This window comes from Coenobita brevimanus, chromosome 64 (assembly GCF_032717465.1).
Source record: "Coenobita brevimanus isolate Jiangsu-jjx chromosome 64, ASM3271746v2, whole genome shotgun sequence".
In the NCBI taxonomy this organism is placed as follows: Eukaryota; Metazoa; Arthropoda; class Malacostraca; order Decapoda; family Coenobitidae; genus Coenobita; species Coenobita brevimanus.
The window spans coordinates 21,858,488-21,871,934 of record NC_137017.1 but is presented as its reverse complement, the minus strand read 5'-3'; the positions used below and the strand labels follow the sequence as shown (position 1 = coordinate 21,871,934).

At 41.1% G+C, this 13,447-nt stretch overlaps 1 protein-coding gene across 1 annotated transcript in view; it reads left to right on the top strand.

Annotated features, from left to right (window-relative positions):
• Positions 1-12,235, top strand: part of bbg (PDZ domain-containing protein big bang) — a 172,567-nt gene extending 160,332 nt beyond the window's left edge. The window contains exon 7 of the mRNA XM_080276087.1: positions 11,734-12,235. Within this exon, the coding sequence (XP_080132213.1) occupies positions 11,734-11,918 (185 nt within the window). The 3' untranslated portion in view covers positions 11,919-12,235. The remainder of the gene's footprint in view (positions 1-11,733) is intronic.
• The last annotated feature ends 1,212 nt before the right edge of the window (positions 12,236-13,447 follow it).

The following is a 13,447-nucleotide window of genomic DNA, read 5'->3' as shown; positions in this document are numbered from 1 at the left end:
TATCTTAACGGGAATGAGTGTGGCTCGTACTGTCCCATGTACTAAATCACTTTTATCATACCTATCCTTAAACTTATGACTTGTTTTGGCACATGCTGTTTCATTTGGTAGTGCATTCCACTGATCAGTTGCCCTATTTGGGGCAGTGTCCTCTTGCTGATGCTTCCCCATAGGTTATGTACTCATTTATGTCTATTTTCTCTTTCCCTGAGACACATTTATATAGCATAATCATGTCTCCTCTTTTCCTTCTCTCCTGTAATGTTGGCAGCTTCAGTTTTTCTAGTCTTTCTTCGTACCTTGGATTCCTTAAGCTTGGTACCCATCTTGTAGCAACCCTTTGAACTTTTTCAGTCTTATCTGTATGTTTCTTGAGGATTCCAGACTACTGATACTATCTATCTATCTATCTATATACCTAGGCTGCTTCCTCCAAGGAAAGGGAGGTAGCCGAGACAGGACGACACACTCCCCATTTACTCATCCATTCAAACACATTCATTCGCATCTTAGCCCCAAAGGGGAGAACGGACAGATCCTCACCGCACCACACCGCACAAGGGTCAACTGCGCAATGCAATCAGTGACATCCGCAGCAGGGCCCAACAGCAGAACTAGTTTACCCCTGCCACATCATACAGACCCATCCCCTTACCCGCACCTGACCTGACTAGCTGATCAAACCAAATGCGGGAGAATATCCCCTCAGGGCTGCGTCATCACTTATTCATTCACAATTTCTCTCCATTTATTTCTGTCACGCACAGCCACTCTTCCTTGCTCAACAGACATCCCTCTCGCATCCAGCGCTCTCTTCGCACTGTCCATCCATCCTATTCGTGGTCTTCCTCTCAGCCTTACACCTCTCACATCAGATCTAGTTATCTTTTTCACCAGTCGCTCATTATCCATTCTCTCCATATGCCCAAACCATCGCAACACCCTCTGCTCAACTCTACCAGCCATCTCCCGAACAACTCCAGTTCTCCTTCGCACTTCATCATTTCGCACCCGATCCATACGCGTCACTCCACACATACTCCTCAGACACCTCATCTCCATTACATTCAAACTTTTCCTCTCTGCTACAAACATATTCCATGTTTCAGCCCCATATAATGCAGTCGGTACCACAACACCCTCATACAGCCTTCTCTTTACATCCATTCTAAGCGAACGATATTTAAACACTTTTTTCATTCCTCCCAGCTCCTTTCCTACTTCATTTATTCTAAACTTCACTTCTGCATCTATTCTTCCATCCACAGCAACATGTGACCCTAAATGTTTAAAACAATCTACCTCCTCAAGCAACTCACCATTCAAAACTATATTCATCCCCCTACCATCTATCAACCTCGTACACTTCATCACTTTACTCTTATTCTCATTTACTTTCAATTTCCTCCTTTCACACACCCTTCCAAACTCCTCTACTAACTGTCTCAATTTCTCCTCTGAATCAGTCACCAGTGCAGTATCATCTGCAAACAGCAGCTGCTTCAGATTCCACTCTCCACCATCAACATTCACTAGACTCAAACCTGCACCTAAAACTCTTGCATTCATCTCCCTTACAACACCATCCATGTAAATATTAAACAACCAAGGCGACATCACACATCCCTGTCGCAGCCCCACTCTCACGGAAAACCAATCACTCACAGCATTTCCCACTCTTACACACGCTCTACTATTTACATAAAAACTTTTCACCCCTTTTAGTAACCTACCATCAAGTCCATACAATCTTAAAACAGTCCACAAAGCCTCCCTATCAATTCTATCATACGCTTTCTCTAAATCCATAAATGCCCAAAACACATCCTTGCCTTTCGCTAAATACTTTTCACACACTTGTCTCACAGCAAACACCTGATCAACGCATCCCCTCCCTCTCCTAAAGCCACACTGCTCATCACCAATCACTCCCTCTGTACCCTCTCTAACTCTCATAATTAACACTCTACCATACACCTTACCTACAACACTCAATAGACTTATGCCCCTAAAGCTAGTACATTCATACTTATCACCCTTGCCTTTTTACAACGGGACCACACAAGCACTTGCCCAGTCAATTGGCACCATACCTTTCTCAAAGCACACATTCAACAATCTTACTAACCAGTCAACAATAGTCACTCCACCACCCTTCAGGCATTCCACAGCATACCCATCCATACCTGCAGCTTTCCGTTTTCATCTCCTTTACTGTCTTCTCCACTTCCTCCTTCATGATCAAAGAATCATTCAACCCTCCCAACACATTTATTCCTTGCACCCTTCCATTCGCCACAATCTCAGCCACCCTTTCCTCCTCTACATTTAACAGTCTTTCAAAATACTCTGCCCATCTCTTCCTTACTGCATCCATCTCAATTTACATCCTTCCATCCTCTGCTTTTACTCGTTCTTCCTTCCCAGACTATCCCTTTCGCACCCTTTTCACCTCCTTCCAAAACATTTTCTTATTCTGTTGAAAATTCTCTGTCAGCCGCCTACCCCACCTCTCATCTGCTGCCACTTTAGCATCACGCACAGCCCTTCTCGCTCTATTCCTCTTTTCCTTATACCTTTCATATGACATCTCATCCTTTCTCTGCAGCCACATTTCATATGCACGTCTCTTCTCAGCCACATCCATACTTACTTCCTCGCACCACCATTCACTTCCTTTTCTTACACCACCACCCACACATCTCACACCACACACCTCTTCTGCATGCCCCACCACAGCACTCTTAAACAACTGCCATTCCTCCTCCACACTGCCATTTTCCCGATCTTTCACTGCGTTCCACTCATCTTTCAATTTCTCCTGATACTCTATCTTTTTCTCTCTTTGATCCAACTCACTCACTTTCAAAACCTCCCTGCCACACCTAACCCTCCTTGCTCTCACCCATTTCTTACCTACTCTTAACTTTCCCTCCACCAAGTAGTGGTCAGACATACCTCCACCCTCCCCTCTCAGAACTCTCACGTCCAACAATCTTCCTATTACATTCCTAGACACAACCACATAGTCCATCAAAGCTCTGTCAACAACCCTTCCACCCTCCTGTCTCACCCATGTATTCTTATAAAAATCTTTCTTCTCAAACAGCGTATTCCCAATCACCATCTCTCGCTCAACACACATCGCTATCATTCGTTCCCCATTTTCATTTCTTCCAGGCACACCATGCATACCAACTACGCCTTCAACTGCTACATTTCCCACTCTAGCATTCAGATCTCCCATCATTACCACATTCACATTCGCTCCAAAACTCTGCAGACACTCATCAACATCATTCCAGAAAGACTCCCTCTCTTCTTCATCCCTTTCACTACCAGGCCCATATGCACTCACAAACACCCACAACTCACGTTCAAATTTCGCTTTCACCCACATCAGTCTCGATGACACCTCCTTCCATTCAATCACACATTTCTGTACTTCCGGACTCACTAACAAGGCCTTACCTTCTCTTGCCCTTCCTCTATCAACACCTGACAATCTTCCATTCACACTTCCAAACATCTTCGTTTCACTCAGAGCTAACACATCCAACTTTCTTCTCACAAACATTCTCCCAATCTCCTCCCTTTTAGCCTCAGTCGTACTACTGATACATACTCCAAAATTGGTCTGATGAATGATACTATCTTTCTCAGCATGTCTTCATTTATATATGTAAATGGCACCCTCATATTAGCTGGCAGTGTATACATTTTACTTACCTTCTCGCTGATAAGGTCAGCTGGAGATAGTCTGTTATTGATAATCACTCCTAGGTCCTTCTCTCTTTCTGATATGTGTAGGGTTTTACTTCCTAACTTATAATCCCAATCTGCTCTTTTCCCACTTTTACCATACTTAATTACATGACACTTCTCCACATTGAATTCCTTTTGCCATTTATCGCTCCATTCATGAAGTTTAATTCATCTCGTAGCTCTCTACGAGTTTGTATTAGTAATTCTCCTTTGTATTTTTGCATCATCAGCAAACATATTTAGATAGCTTTCATTTCCAGTGTTACTATGCCATTTATATTCACTAAAAACATAATTGGAGCCAGCACTGATCCTTGTGGAACTCCCTTAGTCACTTCCCTCCGTGATGAGTAATTATCCCCTAGTACTGTTCTCATTTCCTTTTTTCTGAGAAAATCATGCATCCAACAGTACAGGTTACCTTGGACTCCTCCTTGATGGTACAGTTTCCATAAAAGCGGTGTGGTACTGTGTCAAATGCTTTCTTGAAATCTAGGCAGATACTGTCCACCCAACCTTCTCTTTTCTGTAATGATTCTGCAGCTCTATCATAGTAGCTTAATAGATTAGTAACACGTGATTTTCCCTTTCTAAAACCAAACTGCCTTTCTGTTATCATATTGTGTTCTTCTAGATGGTTTACCCAAACTTTTCTTATCAGCTTTTTTCTAGTATCTTACGACACTGGTTAGTGATACTGGTCAGTAATTGGGTGGATTTTGTCTATTCCCTTTCTTGAATAGGGGAACAATGTTTGCTTTCTTACAAATATCATGTAGTTTACCTTGACCTAAGAATTCCTCGAATATTAAATAAATTGGTCTACTTAACTCTTTTGCACATTCATGTAGCACCCAGTATGAAATTTTGTGAGGACCATTTGTTTATCCTTTGTTTAATTTACTTAACTCCTCCTATACTTCTTTTTCTTATATTTGTGTATCTGGTTATATGTGTGGGCATGCATGTTCCATATCATCTCTCACAAAATTAGTTTCTTCTGTAAAAACTGATTAAAAATTTTTACTTAGTGCTTCACAAATATCTTTCTGTATACCCTTGTCCGTAATGGATTGTATTTTATCTTTAACCTTGGTTTTGCATCAGATGTAGCTGTAAAATAGCTTCGGTTGATCATTACTGAGTGGTAGGTGGTGGCGACCATCTTCCACTCACTTGATGTAGTGCTGCCTACTTCTTCCTTAGCCTTTATCATTCTTTTTCTGTGCCTGCCCTCCTCTCTTCCTGTTTCTCCTATCTTTCCTGTCACTTTGTATTGTTTTTCTTTCTTTTATAGGTGGCTTTACACTGAGTGACAAGCCAAATGGTTTCATATAAGCCAAGAAACCATTTGCAACGCTGGGTGGTAACCATATAACCAAACCATACGTGGTCCCTACGTGTCAACAAGTGGGTTGGTGGAGGGTTAGTGCCCCTCCCTGTAAAACAAATAACTCAAAGTCAAATGGCCACCCCTTACGGGATTATGGCGTCTGGCAATAGATGGATAGATTGATCATTAATTTATTATGTCTTCCTCAAACTTTCTTTTTGTTTCTCTCTTTGCCCTTGTATAATCGTTTCTTGCCTGTCTATAGTTGTTATATGCCCTCTCACTATTCTTATGTATCTGTTCCACAAGTCTCTTTTTTTCTCATGATTTTTTACATTCATTATTAAATGATTTCTTTATATTCTTTTCTGCTTCTTTGTGCTATGGGATGTAATTTTGGACTCCTAGTTCATAAAGTTCACAGAATTTTTCTATATATATCGTTTAAATCTTGTCCTCTAGGCTCCTTTTCCCAGTCTGTTTGTAAGAAGTACAGTACTTCTTTAGGTCATGGTAGTTGCCCTTTTTTTTTGTAGTTTCGGCTGTTTTTGTAACTCTTATTACTGTTAACTATGTCATATGCAATTCTGAAGTTGCAGTTTAATACTGCATGGTAGCTTTTGCCAAATGGAGGGTGATACATTATAATGTCAGTATCGTTTTCTTGCTTAATAAATACAGTAATCCCCCAACTATCCGATGTAATTGAGCCAAAGGCATGTCCGGAAAGTGGTCTCATCTGGATAGTGGGCCCCAGCCTCCTGGACTTGTATTTATGGACCCTAACTCAGAAAAACACCTATACAACTCCCTCTGGACATGCATAGCACCTATTTATGACCCAAATCACACCAATAAGGGACATAAAAGACTGAAATAAATGCAAAAGAACCAGAGAATGAGGTTTTAGAGGTGAATTTATACAATATTAAACATTCTGGGTACTTACAACAAGTCCCTGGCTCCTGGACTGGTATTTATGGACCCTAACTCAGAAAAACACCTATACAACTCCCTCTGGACATGCATAGCACCTATTTAAGACCCAAATCACACTAATAAAGGACATAAAAGACTGAAATAAATGCAAAAGAACCAGAGAATGAGGATTTAGAGGTGAGTTTATACAATATTAAACATTCTGGGTACTTAAAACAAGTCCCTGGCTCCTGGACTGGTTTGAACTGCCAGTTTGCACTCCACAGTTAATCATTTACACTCTAAATTCTAATTTCTTAACACTGCACAACACTGTAAATTCCCGTGTGTTCTAGTGGCGAGGTATTGCAGTATATTACACTGTTTATTCACAAAAAATGAGCACATGTGGCTTGCATTACGATAAGCATCTGCTTTCGATCGGAGTTAGGCTGTGACTGCTGATGATGGGGTAACAGAGTTGCCAGATCGCAATGGCCACATTAACAAACTCCTCAATTTTCATTACCATTTTTAACTTTTCATTACCAAATTCGTAAAGCTAGCAATTATTCTTCACTAATTATATATACAAGTGGAATTACATGTAATCACTCTTCTTGTAATTAACAGCATGTTGATTATTATCATGCTATATAGGCTACCAAATTAATCAGAGAGAGCAAACAATCCACCATCTCCATCCTGAAAATGGCAGAGTATAAGAGTAAAGTGGAAGAAAGATTGGGAAGATATGAGCTAGAGCAGATGGAAGGGGTGGAAGACGTATGTAAGATATTCACGGAAGAGGTAGGCATAGCGTGTGAGGTGGTTTACAGGGTGAGGAGGAGATGCAAGGGTGTGCAAGGGACAGCATTGTGGAATGATGAGGTGAAACGAGCTGTGGAACAAAAGAAGAAGGCATATAGTGAATGGTTAACGAGTAAAGGTAGGGGAGAAGATGAGAGAGAAGAGAGAGGTATATGTGAGCAGGAGAAGGGAGGTGAAGAGACTGGTGAAGGAGAGTAAGAAGAAAGTGGATGAAGAGTTTGGGAGGAATCTGAGTGTGAAATGGAGGGAGAGTAAGAAACTGTTTTGGAAGGAGGTAAAGAAAGTAAGGCAGTGTGAAAGGGGAAATAGTAGGGGAGTGAAAGACAGGAATAATAGATTGTTGGTGGAGAAGAGAGAGAAATTGAGGAGATGGAAGGAGCACTTTGAGGATTTGTTGAATGTAGAGAGTGAGAGCAATGCGAGTATAAGTGGTTGGGGAATGGCTGGGAGAAGAAGAGATGAGAGGAGGGAGGAAGAGATCAGTAGGGCAGAAGTAGTGGAAACAATGAAGAAGATCAAGTTGGGAAAGGCCCCAGGAATTGATGGAGTGTGTGGTGAAATGCTGAGGTATGGGGGTGAGATTGTTGTGGAGTGGATATGGAAGTTGTGTAGATTGGCATGAGAAGAGGGAAGGGTTCCAGAGGACTGGAAATCAGGTATAATTGTTCCTTTATATAAAGGAAAAGGGGAGAGAGAAACATGTGGTAACCATAGGGGCATTTGCCTTCTTAGTGTGACTGGTAATATATATGGTAGAATACTCATTGATAGGGTTAGGCATATGACAGAGGAGCTAGTTGGAGAAGAACAAGGGGGATTTAGGAAGGGAAAAGGGTGTGTAGATCAGATATCTGTTCTAAGATGTCTAGTGGAGAAGTATCTAGAGAAGGGAAAGAAAGTGTATGCTGCCTTCATGGACTTGGAGAAGCTTATGACAGAATAGATAGGCAAGGTTTGTGGAAGGTATTAAGAATATATGGAGTGGAGGGGAAATTGTTGAGCGCTGTGAAGAATATGTACGAAGGAGCTAGGGCTACGGGGCGAGTGGATGGTGAGCTGAGTGAGTTCTTTGATCTCAGTGTGGAACTGAAACAGGGTTGTTTGATGTCTCCATGGCTGTTTAATATATATATGGATGGGGTTCTAAAGGAGGTGCAAAGAAGGGCAGTGGATGTGGGGATGGCTCTAATGAATAAGGGTGAGATTTGGAAGATTCCAGTGTTGCTGTTCGTTGATGATACAGTATTGTTGAGTGAAGATGAGTGGAAGTTGCAAGGTCTGGTGAATGAATTTGGGAAAGTGTGTAGGATGGAAGTAATGTGAGTATAAGTGGCTGGGGAATGGCTGGGAGAAGGAGGGAGGTGAGAAGACAGGAAGAAATCAGTAGGATAGAAGTTGTGGAAGCAATGAAGAAAGTTAAATCAGGGAAAGCCCCAGGAATTGATGGAGTGTGTGGTGAAATGCTGAAGCATGGGGGAGAGATAGTAGTAGAATGGATGTGGAAGATGTGCAGATTGGCCTGGGAGGAAGGTAGAGTCCCAGAGGATTGGAAGTCAGGTATAATTATTCCCTTGTACAAAGGAAAAGGGGAAAAAGAAGTGTGTGGTAATCATAGGGGCATTTGTCTTCTTAGTATAATAGGAAAAGTGTATTGTAGGATACTTATTGACAGAGTTAGAGAAAGAACAGAGAAATTAGTTGGAGAAGAACAGGGAGGCTTTAGGAAGGGAAGAGGTTGTGTAGATCAGATATTCATTCTCAGATCTTTAGTGGAAAAGTTTCTAGAGAAGGGAAAGAAGTTGTATGTGGCTTTCATGGATTTGGAGAAAGCATATGACAGGGTGGATAGACTAGGATTGTGGAAAGTGTTAAGAATATATGGAGTAGATGGGAAGTTGTTGAATGCTGTGAAGAGTATATACGATGGTGCGAAGGCTGCAGTGCGTGTGGATGGTGAACTAAGTGAATTTTTCTCTTTGAAAGTTGGTTTGAAACAGGGATGTGTCATGTCTCCATGGTTGTTCAATCTGTATATGGATGGGGTAATAAAAGAGGTACAAGGTAGGGTAGTGGATGTTGGAGTGGCCCTGGTGAGAGAGGATAAGTGTTTGGAAACTCCCTTTACTGTTGTTTGCAGATGATACTATGTTGTTGAGTGAAGATGAAGGGGAGCTGCAAGGCTTGGTGGATGAGTTTGAGAGAGTGTGTAAGAAACGGAATCTAAAGGTGAATGTAGGGAAGAGTAAAGTGATGGTCTTTTAGAGAGGTGAAGTCAGTGAATGTACAGCGAGGTTGGATGGTGAGGAATTGGAAAATGAGTACATTTAAGTACTTGGGTAGTGTGATGAGTAAGGATGGAGGTTTGGAGGGTGAAGTGCTTGAAAGGGTACAGCAGGGAAGAAAGGTTGCTGGTTCTTTGAAAGCAGTGATAAGAAACAGGGAAGTGAGCATGGAAGTGAAAAAGTTACTACATGACAGTATTGTGATACCAACTCTAACGTATGGAAGTGAAGCTTGGACGTTGTTGGAAGGACACAAGTCAAGAGTGAGAGCTGTGGAAATGAGTTATTTAAGAGGAGCCTGTGGAGTCACATGGAGAGACAGGCTGACGAATGAGGATATTATATAAAGGAGCGTTGTGGTGTTGATGTGGATGTGATAGGAAGCGTTATGAGGAACACACCGAGGTGGTTTGGCCATGTGGAGAGGATGGAGGGTGAAAGACTGATGAAGAGAGTGTATGTGAGTGAGGTGGAGGGGGAAAGAGGGAGGGGGAGGCCGAGGATGAGATGGAGAGATGGGGTGGAGAGGTATATGAGAGAGGGGGGTGTGAGTTGGGAGCAGGGGAGTGAAATGGCGGGGGACAGGGCGACTTCGAGGCGATTTGTTTGTGGCCACCCCAAACAGGATTGAGGCGTCTGGCAATATATAGATAGATAGATAGTGTAGGAAGAGGAATCTGAAAGTTAATGTAAACAAAAGTTATGGTGTTTGAGAGGAATGAAATCACAGAATGTACAGTGAGGTTGGAGGGTGAGGATATGGAGAATGTGACTGCATTCAAGTACTTGGGTAGTGTGACGAGTAAGGATGGAATGTTGTGGGATGAAGTGTGTGAAAGGGTACTTCACTGCTATCATCACTTCTCCCATTTTTTCTTTCCTGTCTCTTCTCCACTGTTTGTATTTACCATCTCCCATATGAGCATCAATATCTTCTCTTAACTTGGTCTCTACAAAGCACATAATGTCAGGTTCATGTACCCTCAGAAAATCGTTGATTTCTAGCCTTGCCGATATTAAACCATCAACTTTAGTATGTGCCACCTTCAAGTTATTTTTAATGTTTTTATACCCTCTTTTCTCCTTCTTTCCATCGGTACCACTTCCTTAATTTCTGATCCATGACTCTCCAGTAAAACAGTCTTCTCTTCCTCCGTTCTCTTCGTTTTTTACCTTTGCTTCCTTTACTAACTCCATTATTTTAGCCCTTTCTTCCTCATTTGCATCTCTCCGTATCCAAACATTTTTTAACCCTTCCTTGTCTGATAATTTTCGTGTTCTATTAATAATTAGTTTTCTGGGACTTAAACTTTACCTTCAATGGCCTTGCCCCTCCTTCCTCGTACTTTCCTAACCTAAACACCTCTTCAGTCTCATCTTGAGCTTCGTTGTTTTCCTCCATGACTAACTCCTGAAATTATTACACATTTTTTCTTATCTGCTACGTCACTAACTAAAGATTCTGTACTTCTCAGTACCCTAATCACTTCTCTCTCCACCTCTTCCTTGCTTTGTTGTTCTATAATCTCTTTCAAATTCAAATTTCCTTCTTCTTGAATTTTCTTCCACCCCTTATGTTGCTTCTTGATTTCTTAATGTGCTTGTCTTTGCATTCTTGATTCGGATTCTTACTCATCTAGTTTGTTTTTCATCCTGTCCCTTTCTTCTTGCAACCTCTTATTTTCCCTCTTATTTCATTAGAGACAGATTCATTGCTTACCTTTAATTCTATAACTTTTCTTTCTTGTTCGTCACTGCATGTACAAACTTTTTCCAGTTTATGCCGTAGAATTTTGATCTCATTTTCCTGCTCTATGGTCCATTCCTTTAACTGTAATTACTGCCCATTCCTTTTTTATCTCCTGGACATTCCCCTCCGCAGTTTTCTCTACTCCTACTACTTTTGTTTGGTTCAACTTAATACTTCCATTTCCCACATTCTTTTCGAAGAAGCCCTCAAACTCTCTCGCCAGATGTAAACAAAGCTGCATCCCATTCCGCCATGATTCAACCATATGGAGACTTTCTATTTCCACTATGTCTTGTTCTTTTTATGACCGTAACCACTTTTTTTTTTTTTTTTTTTTTTTTTTTTTTAACACTCCAACGGGACCACCTCTCATGCACTCATTAACATAATCAAAATTGGCTGGTCTCCTTTTCATTGCTGATTCAGCGATTATTTCCCCATGATCCAGGAGGAGCTCCGTCTCTGTTGGCGACCTGTGTGTGTGTGTGTGTGTGTGTGTATTTACCTAGTTGTATTTACATAGTTGTGATATACAGGAAATGAGCTACGCTCGTGGGGTCCCATCTCTGTTTCTAAAGAAGACAGATTTTGCTTTGAACTCGTTAAAGTTTTTAGATTGGATGATGTCTTTGTCCAGGTTATTCCACAGGTCTATTTATCTATATGGAAAACTATATTTCTTGATATTCTTCAAGCAACTTGGCTTTTGTGTGTGTGTGTGTGTGTGTATTATGTGTCATGTTCAGTATCAGTTATGCTTGCTAACCAAGGGATCAGTGTATTTTCAACTTTTTCATGTAAATGAAACACAGAATTGCCAGATACATATACAGGTACTGTGCTCTTCATTACAGGTGGAGCTGCTGATAAAGGTGGTGTGCTAAAGGTGGGAGATGAACTTGTGAGTGTAAATACTGTAGATGTCACTGGCATGGCACGCATAGAAGCTTGGAACTTCCTCAAAAAGCTGCCAGATGGAACAGTTTCACTTGTTCTACGGCAGAAAATGGATGATTCCACTGGAAAGAGTGAAGAATAAGTGGTTTTGTGGGCTCTGAGTGGGGACAATTACCAAGATGTTTCAGGAAGATTTTACTTAATAAAAATGCAATGATATAAACTAGAAAACTATTACAAACTAACGAATTGTTGGTATATCATTTATGTCATTATTGTACAGTCCATATGGTTAAGTTTTCAGGAGCATTAGTAGTATAGTTTTTTGCAGTGTGTAATGACTTCTTATATCGACTATACCCATGAAATTAATGGCTTGAGAGGCTATTGTAATAGGAATGTGTCATATCTCCATGGTTGTTCAATCTGCATATGGATGGGGTTATAAAAGAGATACAAAGTAGGGTAATGGATGCTGGAGCAGCCCTATTGAGAGAGGGCAGTGTTCTGTTGTTTGCACATCTTACTGTATTGGTAGGTGAAAATGAAGGGAAAATGCAAGACTTGGTGAATGAATCTTGGAGAGTGTGTAAGAAACAGAATCTAAAGGTGAATGTAGGGAAGAATAAAGTTATGGTCTTCGAGAGAAATGAAGTCTTTTAATGCACAGTGAGGTTGGGTGTTGAGGAAATGAAAAATGTGAGTGCATTTAAGTACTTGGGTAGTGTGATACGTAAGGATGGAAGTTTGGAGGGTGAAGTGCTTGAAAGGGTACCAAACAACAGGGAAGTAAGGTTGCTGGTTTTTTGAAAGTAGTGATAAGAAATAAGGAAGTGGGCATGGAAGTAAAAAAGTCATTGCATGATAGCATTGTGATAACTCTAACGTAGAGAAGTGTAGTTTGGACTTTGTTGAAAGGACACAGGTTAAGAGTGAGAGCGGTGGAAATGAGTTATTTGAGAGGAGCATGTAGAGTTACATGGAGAGACAGACTGACAAATGTGGAAGTGAAGAATCATTGTGGTGTGGATGTGGATGTGATAGAAAGCATTAGGAGGAATACATTGAGGTAGTTTGGCCATGTGGAGAGGATGGAATGTGGGAGACTAACAAGGAGAGCATATGTGAATGAGGTGGAAGGGGGGGGAGAGGGAGGGGAAGGCTGAGGATGAGATGAAGGAATGGAGTGGAGAGGTACTGTATATGAAAAAGGGGGGTGAGAGCTGGGGGGAGGACAGCAAATTGACGGGGGACAGGGCGACATGGAGGCGTTATGTTTCTGGCCACCCCTTACAGAATAAAGGCATCTGGCAGTGGGTAAGATAGATGAATAGAGGCTATTACTTTATTCTTAGTAGTATTTTTTTCCTGCTGATATGCTTTACAGTAAAATTATGGTATAATAAAATTGTGAAAAATTCTAGTATGTGAGGGTTTTAAAATACAGTACAGTACAGTATAAGATTTAAAATTTCTGTACAGTAATTTGACATTATCTTATGGACTGAGTATTTTTGCTTACTCTCCAAAAAATAATCTTTGTTGTAATATTTTAACTCACCGCGTCCCGGTAATGTACGGGTACGTTGCAATGTTTTGTCACGCTCAGTGCCGACAGTGTTCCCATATGTTTTGCAATTGTGAGGTCCGTCATTTGCACATTTTTCAAAT